Source organism: Leucopleurus acutus (genome assembly GCF_964270905.1).
Source record: "Leucopleurus acutus genome assembly, chromosome: 7".
Lineage (NCBI taxonomy): Eukaryota > Metazoa > Chordata > Mammalia > Artiodactyla > Delphinidae > Leucopleurus > Leucopleurus acutus.
This window is the reverse complement of record NC_139150.1, coordinates 13,676,889-13,697,218: the sequence shown is the minus strand read 5'-3', so window position 1 is coordinate 13,697,218 and position 20,330 is coordinate 13,676,889. Positions and strand designations below refer to the sequence as shown.

General features: G+C 51.2%; 1 protein-coding gene across 1 annotated transcript; it reads right to left on the bottom strand.

The window, feature by feature from the left end:
- Window positions 1–262: 262 nt before the first annotated feature.
- On the bottom strand, window positions 263–19,297 carry TRAF1 (TNF receptor associated factor 1). The gene is made up of 7 exons (XM_082842108.1): window positions 18,166–19,297; window positions 16,156–16,240; window positions 7,545–7,610; window positions 6,635–7,045; window positions 4,979–5,156; window positions 2,875–3,023; window positions 263–795 (listed from the first exon to the last, which is right to left on the bottom strand). Exons 1-7 carry the CDS (start codon window positions 18,303–18,305, stop codon window positions 577–579), a joined length of 1,248 nt encoding a protein of 415 aa, XP_082698234.1. The 5' UTR covers window positions 18,306–19,297; the 3' UTR covers window positions 263–576.
- Window positions 19,298–20,330: the final 1,033 nt, after the last annotated feature.

The following is a 20,330-nucleotide window of genomic DNA, read 5'->3' as shown; positions in this document are numbered from 1 at the left end:
CAGCGTAGCCCCCTGGTTTTGCTTGTTCACCTCCAGTGCTGGGGAACTCGGTCCAGGCTGGGACAGATTGAATTCGCACTGGCACCCTGTCACTTCCACCCCCTGGTCCTGGTTCTGATTCCAAGCAGGACGAGAGCAAGCTCACTCTCCGTGGCGGCCTGCAGAGGTCTTCCCATCCCTGGAGCTTCTTTGCTGAGGTCCCACACCTCCAGTTCCCCATCCACGCCCCAGCCTGGTCCCCACACCCTCCCCATCTCGGCCGGAGTCCATCTCAACATTCAGGGCCAGGTGGCTCTCGGGGCTCCAGTGCTGCACGGTCAGTGCAGGGGGATCAGTCCTGCAGCACCTCCTTTGGGACCTTGTGCCTTTGTGGGCCCAGTCCAAGGTCCCGCCACACTAAACTGATAGCTAGCCACGGTCAATCTGTCCGCTCGGCTCACGTCATGCCAGCCCCGGCCCATCACTGTGCCTTGGGATCTTGGGCGCCAAAGGCAGGACCTCAGTCATCTTGCTGAACCCCCATCTGAGCGGGTGCTCCCTCGGGACCCGGGTGCGGCTTGCTCGGCCCCTCCTGCCCTAAGCGTCTGTCTCCACGATGCACTTGAGGAACATGGTGTCGTCCTTCACGTAGGCATGCTTGGGCGACTGCAGCTTGTTGAGGGGGAAGAAGAGTGGGCAGCCGCTGGCCACATTGGTTTCGCTCTGGGGCCGCTGGAAGGATGCTGAGTTCAGGTCGGGCCGGAAGGCGTCGATGGCGTGCTCACGGTTGTTCTGGTCGAGCAGCATGAAAGTGACCTGCGGGGCAGGGGCCAGTGGGAGATCAGGGACAGGGTCTGTGCCTGTCACCCGTGCAGCCCCTCTAACCCTGAGCTCACACTGATCAGGAGTCAAAGCAACACGTAAGGACCACACATGGCGTACAGGAAGAGCCCAGAAACGGAAGCACCTGGTACCGTGAGCAGGCTTCAGGGGTGTCCCACGATTAGAGCTCAGGTGTTCTTAACAGGAAGGGGGAATTCAGATGTCACTGCCAGTTGTGGTTGGCTGTTGGGGGCTAAAGGTGGGACTAAGCCCGGACAAGGAGGTTGGACTCCATAACCCAAGATGTCCCTTCCTGCACTGAGATGTCTGTCTGATCCTTCAAACACAGCTGGACCTTCCCAGGCGAGAGCAGACAGGCCTTCCACTGAGCAGACGGCAATCAACACCCTGAAACACGAACCCAGCTTCTGGTCTGTACAGGGGCCCTGTGCGCCTCCGAGAAGCCAACGATCTCAAAGTGACACACAGCCTCCTCCCTGGCACACGTCACTGAAATGCCCATCGCCCACTGCAGCAGTCAGTTCTCAAACTTGGCTGCACTTTAGAATTCCCTGGGAAGGTCTGAAAACTCCCGATGCTCACGCCTCACCATCTACGGGAGTGAGACCCAGTCATTAGTATTTTGAAAATCCCCCCAGCACATATGGGAACCACTGACCTACTGACTCATAGCCAGACCACTGCGGCACTACCGCTTCCACCCCACCTGCTCGCCCTTATCTTCCTCCACCCAGCTGAGGTGTGGAGTCCACACCCTCCCCTTCCCTCCCCCACTCCCTTGCTGCCGCCGTCCACCTGCGGGGAATCCCTGCCACACTCCCACCTCCAGTGGCCCTTTTAAGCATTTTTAACAAACTTTATTTTTCAGAGCAATTTTAGGTGCACAGCAAAATTGAATGGAAAACACAGATTTCCGAGTACATATCCCCACACGACCTCCTACACTGTCAACGTCCCCACCAAAGCGGTACATTTGCTACAGGTGATGAACCTATGTTGACGCATCATATTCACCCAAAGTCCCTAGTTTAAGGTTCATTCTTAGCGTTGTACATTCTATGGGTTTGGACAAATGTATAAGGACGTGAATCTTATCATTATAATATCATTCAGAGTATTTACACTGCCCGAAAAATCCTCTGCGTTCCACCTATTCATCTCTCCTCCCCTCCATGAAATCCTGGCAACCACTGATCTTTTTACTATCTCCACAGTTTTGCCTTTTCCAGAATGTCGTATAATTGGAATCACACAGTATCTAGCTTTTTCAGATGGGCTTCTTTCACTCAGTAATGTGCCTTTAAGCTTCCTCCATATCTTTTCGTGGCTTGGTAGCTTATTTCTTTACAGCACTGAATAACATTCCACTGTCTAGACTTACCAGAGCTTATTTATCCGTTCACCTACTGAAGGACATCTTGGCTGCTTCCAAGTTTTGGCGATTATGAATAAAGTCACTGTAAATATCTGTCTGCAGGGGTTTTGTGTGGACGTAAGTTTTCAACGCATTTGGGTAAACACCAAGGAGTGTGATTTCTGGGTCACATGATAAGAGTATGTTTAATTTTGTAAGAAACCGCCAAACTATCTTCCAAAGTGGCTGCGCCATTTTACAGTCCCACCAGCAGTGAGGGAGAGTTCCTGCTGCACCACATCCCTGCCAGCATTGGGTGTTGTCAGCGTTTGGGATTTTGGCCGTTCTAAAAGGTGTGCAGAGGCATCTCCTCCTCCTTCCCTTTTTCTGAGAATGCTGTCAGTTCAGGCCAGCCCCACAGGACCTCCTCCAAGAGGTTTTCCTTATTCACCCCCAACATGAACTTCATCTCTACATGTCTTCCAGAGTCGCTGGTCCAAACATTTTAGCTCCTAGACTCAGAATGCAGCAAAGAGCCTTGGCTACTAGATGTGAACTCGGGCTCTTGTTTTATGAGGGGAAACTGACAGCACGGAGGGCAAAGGATCTGCCGAGGTCACACAGGCAAGTTCATGGATCAATCAGGATCAGGACCCAGGTTTCCTCCATCCCACCCCCACTGTCCCCCAGGCCCATACCTTGTTCCTGAAAGGCCACGGCAGCAGAGCATCATACTCCCCTCTCATGATCACGATGAAGAGGGACAGGTGGGTCCTCTTCCCCGTCCCGTCCCCATTCAGGTAGAGCCGCAGGCACAACTTGTATCCGTACTTGGCAGTGTAGAAAGCTGAAATGAGGAAGCCAGAGTCAGCGCCGAGGCAGCTGGAGAGTGCTGGGCTTTGCAGATGAGGAAACTGGGACTGACAGTTAGGCATGCCCAGGTCATGGCTCAAAACTACAAAATGGGGACTTCCCTGGTGGCACGGTGGTTAAGAATCTGCCTGCCAATGCAGGGGACACGGGTTTGAGCCTTGGTCCGGGAAGACCCCACATGCCGCAGAGCAACTAAGCCCGTGCGCCACAACTACTGAGCCTGCGCTCTAAAGCCCGCGAGCCACAACAACTGAGCCCACGCACCACAACTACTGAAGCCTGCGTGCCTAGAGCCCATGTTCCGCAACAAGAGAAGCCACCGCAATGAAAGGCCCAATGCAGCCAAAAAAAAAAAAACCATAAAAATGAAATCTGGGGATGGAGCTCAGCATTCTTGTCCGTTATAGAGCATCAAATCTTGGAGATCATCTGGCCTGGTGGCTGTCAAAGGCCATCAGAATCACAGATTGCCCCTGGAGCTTCTGACTCAGTAGTGCTAGGGTGAGGACTGAAAATTGGCTTTTCTAACAGGGGATAGAGATGCTGCTGGCCCTGGGATCACACTTAACCAACCTGCATTTTGTAGTTGGGAACCCAAGCCCAGCAAGGGGAAGTGGCTGGCCACAGTGTCACAGTGTACTGGGGGCAGAGACAGAATTAGGGGCCAGGCCTCCTACCTCCCAACACGGACTTCTTTCCGCTGCCCTAGGCCAGGCGGCTGGGGTCTCCTGGAGGCTGGGAGAGAGTGCGGTGAATCACAGTGCTGCCGGCCACCGCTGGCAAAGGCCCCCGGGATGAATCATCCCCTGGTGATTAGGCACAGGGGCCTGTGGGCTCTCTCCCTGGGCAGCTGAAAGAGCCATCTAAGTGTGGGTTCCAGTAGCCGTCACCATGAGGGCCCTTCTGGGAGGGGCTGAGCAGGGACAGGGTGTGGAGGGTATGCGGGAAGGAGTGGAGGAGGGACAGGCTGACAGTCTGACTCATCTGTGCCCCTTGTGTTTTGGTAGAACAGGAAGCCAGAGACACTGCTTGCTTTTCCCCTCTCTGGAAAGAAGCCAGGACAAAAAAGCTTACGTGTAGGAGGCGAGGCCACCCCCTGAAGGGGCTGTCCCTGTTCCTGAGGAAAGGGGGGCTGGCTTTGGGACCCAGCCTGCTCTATGGTATGGGGCAAGCTCCCATGCCCCTCTGAATCCCAGCACTGTTGACCTTGGGTGTGTCAGAGGAGCAGATGGCCAGGAAAGGCACGAGGCTGGAGCAGATGTGAGTGGTGGTTAAAACTGCCATCGGCAGAAATCCTCCTTAACGACCCACCCGTTTATTTAGAGGCACGCGAGTGGGGCCAGGGGAAAAGCACACAGGTCTGAGCACAAATACACACATTGTCACACAGACAGCTATCAGTTAATTAGGAGAAACAACAACCGAGTAACTGCCTACTTCATGCAAGACATCGTGCCAGGCCCAGGGGCCCCAGAAGCGACTAAGAACTGCCCCAGTGTACACAATACTCAACCACGTGCTCCCCACAGTGGTACACAGAGAGTTCTCCACTTGTCTTATGTCAGACCACGGGGTCTCGGAGGGCGGGGCCCCATGGTATTTACCTGTGAAAGTCACCCTGGGCTTCCCTCGCACCTACACAAACTTTGGTTCACAGCGCACTCTCTTTCACAACCGATATCCATACAACATAGATCATTTTATTCCTAGTTGCAGACCATGACAGATGTCCAGGGAGGTACGCCTGGTGCAAACAGCCCCTGATCCACGCGGCTGAGCGGGGAGGGGCCTACTACCTCCGCGGGCCTGGTAGGGCCAGGGGCCCGAATGGACACTGGCCTAACTGGACGCAGCCCGCCTGTCAGAGCGGAACACACACACCCCCCCCGCCTCCCCCAGCTGGTGTCTGTGCCCCCGGGGAGGCCTTACCTGGGGAGAAGAGGCTGACGGTCCTGCCGCAGGCTGACTCATGGCACCGCCTGGTGACACTGGTGACCTTCCATAGGAACGTGCCATCGTAGGAGGCCTCTTCCATGAGGCGGAAGCTCTGCTCCAGCTTGCCCAGGGCCTGGTCTTTCTGGGCCAAGGTCTGCTGCAGCTCCATCACCTGGGGCGGGGAAGCCCATTCAGCCAGGGGCACCAGAATCCAGCTTGGCGGTGGGATGGGGACAGCGGGATGTAGAGACAGAGCTGCCCCCGAATTTGCTTTCCTTGCCTCCCTCAGACACGTGCATCTGCCTTTGTACATGCCGTCCCTCCTGCCCGGGATTCCTTTCCCTTCCTTGTCCACTGGCCAACTCCTGTTCGTCCGTCAGGAACCTGGCTCACAGAGTTCTTCCTCTGCAAAACACTTAACCACTGCCCTAGCTCAGCTGGTTTCTCTCTTTCATCTTCGATCTTATAGAGGCTTTACAACCACCTGAGATATATTTTTCTGCCTTTCCAACAGGATAGATGGTCTCCCCTATCAACGGCTGGGCCCACGCTCATTTTATCTGTGTCCATGCCTTGCACAGTGTCTGGCACGTAAGAGTAGAGCCAGGAAATTCGTTAATGAACTGAAGACACAGTCACTGCCCTCGGGGAGGCCATCACCTTCCAACTGGGGCAAGAGTTACATAAATAAATCCTTTACTTCGCCACCCAAACCCAGTGCCTGGCTCTTCTGGTAGGTTCCTCCACTGACATTTGAAAGAATACAAATTTATTCTTGGGTGTACTCAGGTAGGGAAGTCAGGAATGGAAGTGAGTGTCCTTAAAGAAAACTGAAGTCCTAATTTTACGGATGGGAAAGCTGCAGTCCTGTGATTTGCCCAGATCTATACAGCAAGTTAATGGTGGACCTGGAACGAAAATCCAGGCCTAACTCAACATGAGATGGTGAAGTAATGTTGCTGCCCCCCCCAAAAGCAACATTAACATTGTGACTGGTTACATTAAGAAAAGTATAAGCTCTGGAACAAAGGAGGGGACAGTCTGGTGCAACCAAGAACTGTCAGATAAGTGGATTATCTGGTGGTTTGACACCACCAGTCTGAGTGTGTGGAATCCTTTAGAGGCTGAGCCAGCACATATGAGGACAGCATGAAACGATGTGCTCTGATGAAGTGGTGAAGGCACTGGGGGTGTTTAGCCTAAAAAAGGAAACACTCAGGATATTATTACCGAATGCTCATCTCTGAAGGGCTTCCATGGGGCCTAGAAGTCAGATGTTTTGGGGGCCCCGAGGGGCAGGGAAGACACAGGAGGCTGATTTTAGTTAAGTATGAGGGAGAACTTTCTAGTGGTGCAAAATGTCCAGCTGTGGAATGAGATGCTTGGGGTGGGAATAGTCTATTGCAGAAGTTTAAGCAAAGGAAAGGAAGCACTGGACGGGGGAGTTTGACCTTGACTATAACTTCTGACTCAGTCCTCTTCCTAGAAGGCTGTGGGATGCAGGAGAGATATTTTTGAAGGAGGAGTGACTGGTCTGCACAGGGAGAATGCTTAGCAGGAAGGCTGGTCCTCTGCTCTGGAGACAAGATGGGGCGGTGGGGTGGGGGGGCCCTGAGCTGCCTTGAGGGTAAACGTGCCTCCCATGCTCACCCTCCGTTCCAAGCTCAGGATGTGCTCACGGCCCAGCCGGCTCTGGTGGATGGAGGCGGCCAGGGCCAGGTGGGAGGCCTCCACCTCCTTGTTGAGGACGGCGACAATGTTCTCAAACACGCACAGCTTCCCCTCCAGCTCAGTCAGGAGCTTCTCCTTCATGAAGTGCTGCAGGGCCAGCTCCTCCTGGCTCTCGGAGCAGGGGGCCCGGTAGCAGTCCACCTCTAGGTCCCCAGCTGTCTCCACAGCCCCCTGCAGCTGCAGGTCTGACAGATTCTGCTCCAGGGCCATGGGTCCAGACCCCAGGCCAGAGCCCAGCTGGGCCTTCCACTGTTTCATGAACCCTAACAGCAGGTTCAGGTGGGTAGCCTGGGAGGTGACCTCATGCTCCTGCATGAACTTTGGGCCCCCCTGCCAAGAGAGTGGGGCTGATCAGTGAAAACAGAGGGGGAGGGAGGACCAGGGAGCAGTGAAGAGTCCTGCCACCAAAGGTTGCCAAGGGAAGTCATATCCATTCATCCGGCCAAGGGAAGTGTACAGCAAGAGGGATTCGGAGAAGGACCCTGGCATGAGACATACCCATGATGAGCTGTGTCCATCCCAGCCTCCAGAGCAACAATTCTGCCATGCCCTTGAGCGCAGTGATGATTCAGGACCATGGAGAGAGGCAAAGGGGTTTCTGGGGGTGTGGGCGGTGGTCATTTTTGTGATGCTACAATGCCCAGGTGAGACATTAAGAACTCCCCTGAGTACGAAGATGATTTACTAGTGATTTTGTTGCTTGGGAAAGTCATGTAAGGTACACCCAGAGGCATAGCTTGATGTTGTGGGAACATCCCGGAGGGGCTGATGGGAAGGTCTGAGACTATAGTATACAGATAGATCTCCTCTCTCACACTCAGATGCTTACCTTGAAGGCGCAGCCAACACCTGCAAAGGGACACCCAACTCCAGCCTCAGCCACCTCGGGGTGATCCTGGAAATAAGAACCATGTCACTGGATGTTATGGGGCTCCCAGTGGCACTGGGGCTCTCTGCAAAGCACCAGCATCCACCAGGCATGAGCTGGGCTGGGCCACAAAACTTGGCACATGCTGTTCCTTCTGATTCAGCCGTCCTGTAACCCTCCTTCAGAACAAGAGCAGGGCCCCTGCTGTGATCCTGGGAAGCGCTGCCACCTCTCCTGATGGGACATGTTCCACTCAGTCCTGTAATCATCATTTACTTTTTGGTTGCCCCCACTGGTCTGGGGGCTCTGTGAGGGCCTCTAACAAGCAACTTGACAATACTGTTAACCTATGTATAAGTTTGAGGAGTTTACAAAATGCTTTCATAGTCATAATTCTTCCTAGGGCCCCTAACAACACTTGGGGATAGCAGGGTAGGTTTTTTGTTCCCATCTGATTGATGAAGAAACTGAAGCTCACAGAGGGGCAGGGATTTACTCAAGGAGGAACAGCTAGGAAGCAGCACGGCTCCAGGGATCTTCCTACCCCATGTCTCTATCTCTTATCAAGAGTAAGTCCAGGGCTTCCCTGGTAGCGCAGTGGTTGGGAGTCCGCCTGCCGATGCAGGGGACACAGGTTCGTGCCCCGGTCTGGGAGATCCCGCGTGCCGCGGAGCGGCTAGGCCCGTGAGCCATGGCCGCTGAGCCTGCGCGTCCGAAGCCTGTGCTCCGCAACGGGAGAGGCCACAACAGTGAGAGGCCCGCGTACCGCAAAAAAAAAAGAGTAAGCCCAGGAGAGACTGGGAGAACACTTTTTCCTAAACATAGACCTGGAAAGGGCTTATATCCGAATATATAAAGAACTCTTACAATTCAATAAGACAAACAACCTAATACAAAATGGGTAAAATACTGAACAGATACTTCACAAAATAAGATACACAAATGACAAGCCTATGTAAAGATGTTCAACATCACCAGTCATCAGAGAAATGCAAATTGTAACGAAATGCCACTGTCCACTCACTAAATGGCTAAAATTTACAAAGAACGAGAATATCGAGCTTTGGTGAGAACGTGGAGGAACTGAAACACTCATAGGTTGCTGGTGGGAATGCAAAATGGTACAACTACTTTGGGAAAATCTATGGAAGTATCTCATAAAGTTAAATCATACATACATAAGACCGTGCTTTATCAAGTTATCAGACAACCCACACATTCCACTCCTAGGAATTTACCCAAGAGAAAGTGAAAATATGTCCGGGTACATGTAAATGTTCACGGCAGCTTTACTCATAAGAGGCCCACGCTGGCAGCAATCCAAGTATCCATCAACTGGTGGATGGATGAACAAAGTGTGGTATATCCGTACTCCAGGACACTACTCAGCAGTCAGATGGACTGAATTACTAATATGTGCGATAATATGGAGGGACCTCAAAACATGCTAACTGAAAGAGTCAAACACCAAAGACTACATACGAGGATTCTATTCTTACAAGATTCTAGAAAAGGCAAAACTATAGTGACAGAAAATAGACCAGTGGCTTCCTGGGCTGCAGCTGGGGGAGACTGACTGAACAAGGGCACAAGGAAGCTTTTTCTGGTGCAGAAACATTCACCCTCCTGACTGCAGGTCACACGATTGTATACATTTCCCGGCATTCATCAATCTGTACACTTAAAATGAGTGAATTTTATTACATGTAAATAATATCTTGATTTTCCAAGAGCTTTGTTGTTGTTTTTAAGAATAACCTCATGGGGTGATGTGAAGGGAGATTTGGATGAAAGGAGGGGAGGACAGAGGTCTTTTGGGCTGAGCAAATACAAAGCCACACTAGTTATTATTTTCTAATAGTAAAATAAGTGAGAGCTGTGGGCTTAATGAGTACAGTTGGTTTGGGACACAGAGCACAGCCCAGCAAAAGGCCACCCCCCACTTTGCCCCATTGCCCCGGGCTTCAAGCACAAGTTGCTCCCAACAAAGAATAGAAAACAGATGTTTTACTGGGGAGGGGTGGGTAGCCTTGTCAGGGAGACTGCAATGGCTTTGGAAAGTGCCCTGTGATGCAGCCTCTCCCAGAAGGTAGTTCCCGACATGAGGGAAGGATGGAGGGCCTGAGGCCAGTGAGGAACCTGGCGAATGCACAAGGGGTCATCTCTCAGGCCCTGAAACTCCCTACGAGCCCATGATTCGAATCCTCTGCCGTTCTAAGGGTATATGCTTGAAGTGAGAGTCAGAGGGAGGTAAAAACGTGAAAGTGATAGAACTAACGGTGGGAGTCCAGAATCGCCCACAGGTGGAGAGGCACATGTTCCTTTGGCATCTGAGTCCTGTGGTGTGTCTGTGCAATGAAAGCCCATGCAGGCTGGCAAGTGCTACATGGGTGGAGCGGGCATCCTTATTGCCATGTACAATGGGAGTGGGCTGGGACCAGCCTCTCATGTCTGGCAGAGGAGGGGCAGGGGGTAACTTGAGAGGCCGCTGGTGGCCAGCCAGGCTGCCCAGAGTCCCACCATCAGTCACTCAGTCTCTCATTCCTTGGGGTGCTTTCCAGGGTTAAGGGGGTGGGCTCTGGAGCCAGCCTGTCAGGGTGCAAAGCGCATCTCTGTCACTTCACACACTATCTATGTGGCCCTGGGAGAGTTATTAACCTCTCCATGTCTCAGTTTCCCAGTCTTCAAAATGAGTATAATAACAGAACTCCCCCTATAGAGTTATGGTGAGGATTAAATGCCATAATATAAGTAAATTCTGACATGAGTGACCTACTGTGCTATAACAAAATACCACAAACTTATTGGCTTAAAACAACCCCCATTGAGACTTCCCTGGTGGCACAGGGGTTAAGACTCCACACTCCCAATGCGGGGAGCCTGGGTTCGATCCCTGGCCAGGGAACTAGATCCCACATGCATGCCGCAACTAAGGAGCCCACCCACGTGCTGCAACTAAGGAGCCAGCGAGCCGCAACTAAGACCTGCCACAACCAAATAAATAAACAAACAAACAACAACAAAAAGCCAACCCACATTTTTTGGGTTGGCCAAAAAGTTCGTTCTGGTTTTTCATGTCATGGGAAAACCCGAACGAACTTTTTGGCCAGCCCAATATTATCTTACAGACCTGGAGATCAGAAGTCCTAAAAGTTGAGCAGGATTGTGCCCCTTCTGGAGGTCCAAGGTGAGCACCTGTTTTCTTGTTTTTCCAGCTTCTGAAAGCCACCCGCATTCCTTGGCTCAGGGTCCCTCCCTCCATATTAAAAGCTAGCAGCAGAGCATCTTCCAATCTCGCTCTGATTCTGATTCTCTTGTCTCCCTCTTTTGGGGGCCCTTGTGATAACAATAGGCTCACCAAATAAGCCAGGGTCATCTCTCCATCACAAAATCCTTAATTTAATCACATCTGCAAAGTCCCTTTTGCCATTGTTATGGGCTGAGTAGTGTCTCCCCACCCTGAATTCATATAGGGAAGTCCTAGCTCCCATGAACATGACTGTATTTGGAGACAGAGTCTTTAAAAGAGGTAATTAAGTTAAAAGGAGGTCATTAGGGTGAGCCCTACTCCAATATGACTGGTGTCCTTATAAGAAGAGAAAATTAGGACACAGACATCCAGAGGGAAGATGATGGGAAGATGCTGGGAGAAGAGCGTATCCACAAGCCAAGGAGAGGGGCCTCAGAAGAAACCAACTCTGTCTAGAACTTCTTGCCTCCAGAACTGTGAGAAAACAGATTTCTGTTGTTCGCACCACCCAGTCTGTGGTACTTAGTTACGGCAGCCCGAGCAGACTAATAGAGCCATGTAAGGTAACATATTCACAGGTTCCAGGGACTAACACGTGGACATCTTTGGGGAGCATCATTCTGCCTGACGTGGTGCTCAGTAAATGTCACCCATGATTAGTAGAAGTACTATTATTAGCAAAATTATTCCTGTGGATTAAGCACTGCCCTTGGGACATCTTTTTCCTTTTGCTAATGGCTGTCACATACACGCGTCTCATTTAATCCTCACATCTCAAACTCTTAATAACTAATTCTGTAAAACCCTATTTTCCCACTGGAGGTTCTGCCTCTCGTGTAGGTGAGGAAGCTGAAGCTGAGATGGCCGGTGACTTGCAGGATGCAAGTTTGGGGCAAGGCTGTGGCAGAGGCCAGGGGCCTGGAATCTACGGCCAGCGTCCTTCCTCCCCACCAGGAGTCCTCACCTTGACTAAAGGGTAGCCTCATCTGAAGTCCAGGGACCGAGGGGACTGGAGAGGGAAGGGGCTGGGGTCGCAGAGGAGGAACGGGGCATCTGTCCTGAGCCAAGCCTGTGCCTGTCTGGTGCCACAGGAGGACCCTGTGTGAGCGGTCTCATTGCTTGCAAACTGCTAAAAATAAAATTCGCAGTGGAATTTCCTCTGAGGAGGAAACAGAGAAAACAAAATCCCAGCCCTGAGGGAACACTTGTCCTTCTGTCCACGTCCGAGAAGTCTGGGGGTGTGTGGTGCTCCCAGCTTCCCTGCTTCCCCAGGCCCTTTGTGACGGGGTCAGGAGAGCTCCATCAAAGGGCCCCCACTTGGGGACCTGGGGGCCTCCGAGAATGTGAGCGTCAAGAGGGTGCCGGGAGCATGAGAGCTGCCTCCGTGAAGCTACTGCACAGAGCGGAGGGTCTGCAATGTGCCAGGCACTTCCCACGCTGCTGTGCTGGGCACTGAGGCTGGCCAAGGTCTTGGATGCCAGGAGGGGCTGTTTTTGCTTGGGTCTCAGCTAGTGCTGAGGGAGAGGCACTCGACAGTGACAGGGTGGACTCGGTCCGCTCGCAAGTTCCTGCCCACCTCTGTACCTCAGTCAGTTTCCTTTCTGGCAATCTCTGCTTGGCTCAACTGCCACCTCCTCCAGGAAGTCCTGCCTGATTCCCCTAGTTGAAAGTAGTCTTGCCCATTCCTGTTTCCACAGCATTTGGTGGATTCCAGCACTTAAGGCGGACTGTGTATTTAAACCTGTGTAAAACATTTGGGGGTGATCCACCATCTGGAGGCAGCAGAGAGAAGATGTCAGCAGCCTAAGGGGCAGGAGTGGGAGCCTGGCTCTGCCCCCCCTTTGCTGTATGACTGGTGCAGGCACACCTCTTCACTGAACCTCAATATATTACCCACTGGTGAAATAGGGGTATCACCACTGCGCATGACACAGGATGTCACGGGATCGATAAGGTTACAGATGCAATTGTCAAGCTCAGAAGTGTAAGGGGGTTCATTTCCAGGCATTGCATTTCAAAGGACACAGATATGCACAGAGGCTGAGGACAGACTCAAGATGGACGTGGTCAGCGTCCTTCCACAGACTCAGGACCGCCTCAGGGGACAGGAGGCTGACTGACTTACTTTTTGTGGCCCCAAGGGAGACAGACTTCAGCTCAGTACCAACAAAGAGGAAAATGGTACAACAGTTAGTTCCCCATGGTGGAAGTGGTGGTTTCATGCAGTAATGAGCTCCCCATCACTGGAAGGACACAAAGCCACTTGGCAGGAATCCAGTACAGAACGGAAATTGGACTAGACAGCTTGACCTCCTATCATTTTCTGATTCTAGAATAATTTAAGGCACTCTTGTAAGCCACTGGCAGCAGATGCCAGCTTGCTTTTGACCTTCCTGAGTGACCTCAGAGGCAAGAGAGTGAGAGAAACAATCCCATTCACAGGGTCTCAGGCAGACAGAATTGACTGCTATTTCCCAGCCACCGGGTCGTCCCCTACTTCATTGTCACTTCTGTAGGAAGGTCATTCTAGGCAAGAACCAAGTCTCTAACCAGGTCAACAGTTATCCTTTAATATCTGCTTCTTAACATGAGCTAATCGGTCTCGGGCTTTGAGCACTTCTTAGAGAGACATTAATCTAATGAAGTCAGAGGAGGAGGACAAACTGATAAGCAGATGGCATGGAAAGTGTTGCAAGAATGGGCACCTTGGGGCTTAGCTCAGCTGGTCTCCGGCCCGGCCTGTCCACCCCACCTTCACTTCCCAGGTTTCCCCAGATGCACAAACTGCAGAATCACCACGTATACAAAGTGTTGATTTATAATCAGCTGCTTTCCTTTGGTCAAAAGTCCCCCCAAAGTTCCCATTGGGTCAGAAGCTGAAGGAGTCCCTGGTCTTTCCACTTGTGGCTTTGTGCAGGTGTCAGACCACTGGCTCACCCCACCCCCCAGCTTTCCACTGGGGGGTGTACCCTCCTCCCACTCTGTAGCTTGTTTCAGTGCCTGTAATTCCATGATTAGAGTCACTTCATTTGGTTTAAGGCAGCAAGTTTCAAACTGTGCTCTGCAGGGCCCTAGGAATCCCCAGTGTCTCTGAGGGGCTGGGACAGGAGAAGGAAGTGGGGTAACCGAAAGGACAGGGCTCCAGGCTCCCCTTTAATCAGAACGCTTCTACTTTCATCTGATTTCACATTAACAAAGATGAAAAATTAAGACTACTGGGTTGAGAGATATTAAAATATCTCATCTTTATGTTATCTAAGATTTGTACAATGAATCTGTATTCATTTTGTTAAGAGGCAAGAATAAACCACGTCAAAACAACAGCCCTGATGCCTTCGGGCAGGCAGGTGCCTTAGAAAGCATCTAGCCCATGTCCTCTCTTTCGAGGGTGGAGTACAAAGATCTCAAACAGGGAGGCTTGGAAAGTTATTCCATGGGTGTTAATCCTATTAGCTCTTAACCACATTGTAGAGTACAAAGTTCTGGGGAAATGCACGAGAGCCTTACTATTATTCCCTTGAGGACCTGCGGGGGGAGAGGGTTGCTGACAGGAAGACAGGAAAGCCCTCAAAACCAGCTCTGGTGGGACAGGAAATTCCTCCAACTCTCTGCAGGAGAGGGACCAGAGCGGAGAAGGGGTAAGGAGGCGTGGAGACCTGCCTGCCTCTGGTTCCACAGCGGGAGGGAGAGCTGCCCTGCCAGCCACTGACTGGCAACGGGACATTGCAGATGCTGGAAAGACCCTGCACAGTCAACCTAGCATCTTCACTTTACAGGTGGAGACAGGGGAGTCATCTCAGCCATGCACTGAATTATAAAGCCATCGTCAGACACCAGTCTCCTGACCCCTGGGCCATGGTTCGGGCAAGGGTGGAGCTTTGGTTGAAAGGAGCCAGTGCCTCACAGTGTGGACAGTGCTGGTGGCCAAGTTGGCGAGACCCTGGTCATGAGGGAGCTTTGCAATGAGATGCCCCTGTGGGTGTCAGGGCCCATGTGTAAGAGGGGGTTAGATTTACAGCAGGGATTCTTAAAGCTTTGGATTCACAGACCAATACCAGTTTGTTTGCTTTTTAAATTAGGAGATTAAAGATTGTCATTTTAAAATTTTACTAAATAAAGGCTTTACCCCCGAATTCTATCACCTATCATGATCATTTCCTTTATACAAAGACATGAATAGGAAGGGCATCATCTCAGAGTAAAGGTTGACTCTATAAATGGAAAGAATTTACTTTTATAAGAAAAACTCATAACAATTTCCTTATTTTTTTTTTTTTAATCATTTTTGTCATGAACTGGTGGGAATGGACCAGTGCTGGTCAACATGTGGGAACCTCTGGGCTGGACGGATTACCTACGAGGGTCCTTCTCCAGCTCAGAAGGGCTGGGGTTCTAAAGTGATGCCTGAGGGTATCTCTTTGGCCCCTCACACTACCAAAGTTGTATCTTATTCCTGGAAGCACGGTTTGGCAGAGCCGGAGAAGTGAGATGAGGATGGCCTGTCCCTGTCTGAGGGCAAACAGGGCCAGAAAGAACTGTCTAGGTCAAGAGTTGGCAAACTTTTCCTGTCAAGAGCCAGATAGTGAATATTTTGGGCTGTGAGGCCTCTGTTGCAACTATTCACCTCTGCTGTTTCAGGACATAAGCAGCTACAGGGACTTCCTTGGTAGCACAGTGGATAAAACTCCACGCTCCCAATGCAGCGGGCCCAGGTTCGATTCCTGGTCAGGAAACTAGATCCCACATGCATGCTGCAACTAAGAGTTCGCAAGCCACAACTCAGGAGCCTGCCTGCTGCAACTAAGACCCGGCACAACCAAATAAATATAAATACATAAATAAATATTAAAAATAAAAAAGCAGCCACATGCAAGGCATATATACATGAGTGAGTTGTGGCTGTGAACCAATATAACTTTATGTAGGGACCTGGAAGTTTGAATTCCTTATAATTTTCATGTGTCACAAAATCTCATTCTCCTTTCAATTTTTAGAAACCTTTTAAGTGTAAAAACCATTCTTTGCTCGTAAGCCGTACAAACAGGCGGCAGGCTGAGTTGGGCCTGCAGGCTGTGGTGTGTTGACCCCTGTCTAGATGCTGTTCTCACCCTGAGTCTGTCACGGGTCGGCCAGGTGGCTTGGGGCAAGTTGCTTCCCCACCGCAAATGTCAGTCTCCTCACTGCTGACAAAATGAATTCAGTCTAGACTCAGACAAGGAAGGAGCCACCTGGCAGGGACTAGGTGGGCAGATACCTACTTGGCCTCTTCCCCTGCCAACGGAGACAACTGACAGACAGTCTTTCCTGGCAGTGCCAACTTACCTGCTCCTGAGACAGAAGGCTTCCTGGCCTTTCAGATGGTGTGTCATCCCCTTTGCATTTGGGACAGATCTGATCCTCACCATTCCTGGGGACACATGAACAAATGCCACTGAGTGAGGCATTCACGACTCCATGGCACCAACCACCGTCCCCAGAGCTCCAAATGCCTAGCCCTTGCCCAGCGTGGCAGCTGATACCAATGAGCGTGCAGCTCCACAATCCCAGACCCACCATTCCCCAACCAATGTTTTCCTGTAGTTTGCAGTGAGCTTCTCTGGCAGCCAAACCTGATCTGAAGTGACTAGAGGCTATTCAAGCCCCTACTTATCCCACTTAGTGTGAATATTTATGTTTGCAGAAATATTCATTGCTTGATTATAAGGTGCATCCCCAATTCCCGCTGGAAGAATTACACAGTAATGCACTGACTTGCTTTTCTAAAATCTGAAAAACTTCTCCATTCCAAACTACATCTGACCCCATGGGTTCAGATAAAGGATTGTGGATGTGCAGCTATATTAGTTCTTCTCAGCTTCCTCTATTTTATTTTGGTCTCTTATTTTTAGTAATTACAGATGACCATGGCCTCTCAGAATAAGAAGGGGCCTCCGAGAACACCTAGCCTGAGGTTCTTAACCAGGAGTGGGTGCCGGACTCTGAATGGGGTGACACATGGTCCTATGTGCTTTAACAAAGCTCCCAAGCGATCCGGTCCTCAGTGAGAGCCACGGGTCAGGCCCATTTTACAGGAAGGAGAATGAGGCCTCAGAGGACGTATGGATCCACCAAGGTCGAGGGAGGCAGGCGCAGAGCTGGGCAGAGCTCTTCAGGCCTCAGGCCTGGATCCCTCTCCCGCCTCTGCCAGGTTTTGGAAGGACAGCGAAGGAAGCCAAGAGACCCATTGCAAAAGCCTGAGATGAAGTCAGGATGGTGAAACCAGTCGAGCTTTGCTCCTCCCCCCACCTGCCCTTCTCACCACCACCTCTCTCCGCCTTCTCTCGGCCTCCTCCTTTGTGAAAGCATTGGAACTCCTCAAGCTTGCCTGAGAAGTTTCCCACCTTCTTAAACTGTAAAGTCCCAAACAAAAGTCTTGCTGGGGGTGCACGGCAGTTTAAGAACACATCTGCCAGGAAACTGACCTGCGGCAAACTGACCTCATCTGTCCATTAGGCCTCACTGTCCTCATTTGTAAAATAGGGTAATAATAGTATCCACCTTTCCAAGGAGCTTCTGAAGACACAAGGAAAGAGTGCTTGGCACACAGTTGGTACATAATAGTTGCTTAAGGTGGGATACTGACGATCATATTGATGTCACACCTCTCTGAGTTATTTATATTTTACATATAAATATACACATATTTTAATATATAATATACAATGTAAATTATATACGTATATTTTATACACATGCAAAATGTGTGCATTGTATATATTTATATGCAAATATATACATATTTTATATATACATCCATAAATGTATAATATATGAATACAAAAAATATCTAGTCCCCTTTAAAAGCATTCCCAGCAAACAGTCTGAGGTGATAGGTGATATTGTGGAAGAAGATATATTTGTACAGCAGTTTGTCATTTACCAGGGAGTTTATATTCATTATTACAAGGATTTTTTGGAATGTTATTGACTGGGCCTTGTAACAATCCTGGGAGGTAGAAAATCACTTTACAGGCATTTTACAGACAAGGAGGCTGAGACATCAAACAATTTGCACAGGCCACACAGTAAGTAGCCCAGCTGGACCCAGAGGCTCTCCCCCTGACCCCGGATGGCCTCCTGCTAAGGGAGCTGACGTCTTTCTGTGGCTACTTCTCCTCCCACCAACAGTCAGACGGGGCAGTGTCCGGGACCCTTGAGGAACAGGTGTGGAAGCTGAGGCCAGAGAGGTGAAGTCACCTGCCCAAAACCACAGCTCCTCTCACCCCCGCCTCCCGTGAGGGGTCCCTCCCTGGCACCTCCTTCCCACCCGCCTCTTCTCCTCCGACCCCTCACCTCACGTTCTCAGAGAGACAGACGGCGCAGCAGAGGGGCCTGGGCTCTGGTGGGTCCTGGCAGACGGTGGGGGGGCACCCAAAGGGGAACTCGTTCTCATCGGGGGCCGGGTGGCGGCTGCTGGCCGAGCCAGAGGCCATCTCAGGGTCCCAGGCTGGCTGGTGGGGGGCCCCTGTTCAAGCTCCTCTGGGGAGGGGACCAGCTCCGTGGAGTCTGTGCTGGGAGAAGAGGTGAGCGCTGGCCGGGCCCCCCTCTCTGATGTGCAGGAGTCTGATGATTTTATCTTCTCGCTGGCTTGTGCGGTTCAACGTCACAGCTGAGTCACAGCAGGGATGAGACAGGAATTACCCTTTGTGGTGAAAAAAATCCCCTGGATGGTGACTGCAGGCTCTAGGAGTGTCCAGTCATTCTTTTGAGCAAGAGGGAGGGGAAAGCAAGTCAGAGAGAAAAAAGAACCGTGTCACGGACTTTCAGGAACCACAGTTAGAGTTTCCCCAGTCGGAGGACCTCAGGCTGCCACTGGCTTCCCCCACTTCCTCCCCAGGGGACAGGAGCAGAGAGAGCCCCAGTCGGTGACTTGTCTATGTTCCCTGGAACCTCCGAGCAGCCTAGGATACTCGGTGTGGGTGTTCACTGCCCCGGTGGAAATCCCCAGGGTTCTGGAGTCAGGTCCAAAAATGCAAGTTCCGTGCATATTAGCTCTGCCCTGTCCAGAGTATCTTAGGTAAAAGTCACTTTTGCACAGCGGGTCTCAGTTACCCCATCTGTTTATTAAAAAAAAAAAAAAAAAAAAAGGAATTGCAACAGGATTATCTCCAAGACTTCTCTGGGGTCTAAAATTCTGGGACCACATGGCCAAGGCCAGCAGGAAGGCTTCTGATGGCCCAGCCCTGCCCGTGGCGTTCTTCATCAGTATGTGTGACACCTGGCCCTCCCCTCTGAAGTCCGAGGCCTCAGGACCATGGACTGCTCAGGGCCCTACCTCCACGGCCCCACTCAGGAAGTCATAGGTGGCCACAGACTCGGATCAGGCGCCACCACTTCCTGGCCCTGAGGAGAACAAAGGTCTAAATAAATACAAGGTCACGAGGAGTTGGTCTCAGCAGCCAAGTGGGACGCAGATCCATGGTTGTGTGGGAAGCATGGCTCCTGGCACATCTACCATGCCCCAGGCAACATTTTCCTTCCTATTCCTTAGAGCAACCTGTTAGGAATTCCGCAGGCATGGGGAGGCACAGAGGAGCAAGGTGCCTGGTCCAAAGTCACACAGCACCTGGTGGTACAGCACGATGACCACCAGGTCTGTGGGACTCTAAGCTCTGTGTTCTTCCTCCCATTCAAGAGAGGCAAAAACAAGGCAGCTTGGTGGAGCCTACAGAGCCCAGGATGGAGGTCAGAGCTTCTAGCCTTTGTTTTCTCACCTACCAAATGGAAAAGATGATCCCTCCACATCTTTCTATTCTGCTGGGTTGCTACTAGGGGTTTTGCAAACTTTCATAGTAGTTTCAAATCACAGGCTTCGAGGTCTGACAGATCTGAGTTGGGACCCTGAGTCCATCACTTACTAGCTGTGGGTCCTGGGACAAGGTCAGTAACTTCTCTGCACCTCAGTTTCTGCATCTGCAAAATGGGGTTAATATTAATACCTACTTCACCTGACTTGTAATCACTAAATGAGATCATGGGTGAAAGCATGGCATGGTGCACGGCCCAAGTGAAGTGCCCGAAAAACTTTGATATTGATGATGGCCACAGCCCTTCCAGCTCCTCAAGGTCACGAAGAAAGACTAAAATGGTAAGTTATGCTTATATAGTGTTTTCACATCCATCAACTTTAGATGAGCCTCACAAGTGGGCAAGGCAGGTCTGACGTTGTCCTCTGACCCTAGTAAATTCAACTGTCCACTTTCCCGGGAGCGATGCCGAGTCTGCCTGGGGTCGCTGGCAAAGAGGGCATGGCACCCTACCCTACTGCTGCAGTGGAAATCAGGACCTCCACCCTCACCTGGGCCAGCCCTGACCTGGCCCTCTCAGCAAACGACCTTGAGGCCTACTTCGGAGAAAGACTATCAGAAAGCCACTCACTTAACCACATACCCCAAACCTGCAAACTTCCCTGCGTCCCCACCTGCTCCCTCCTTCCCTTGGTTTGGCACAGGAACCCA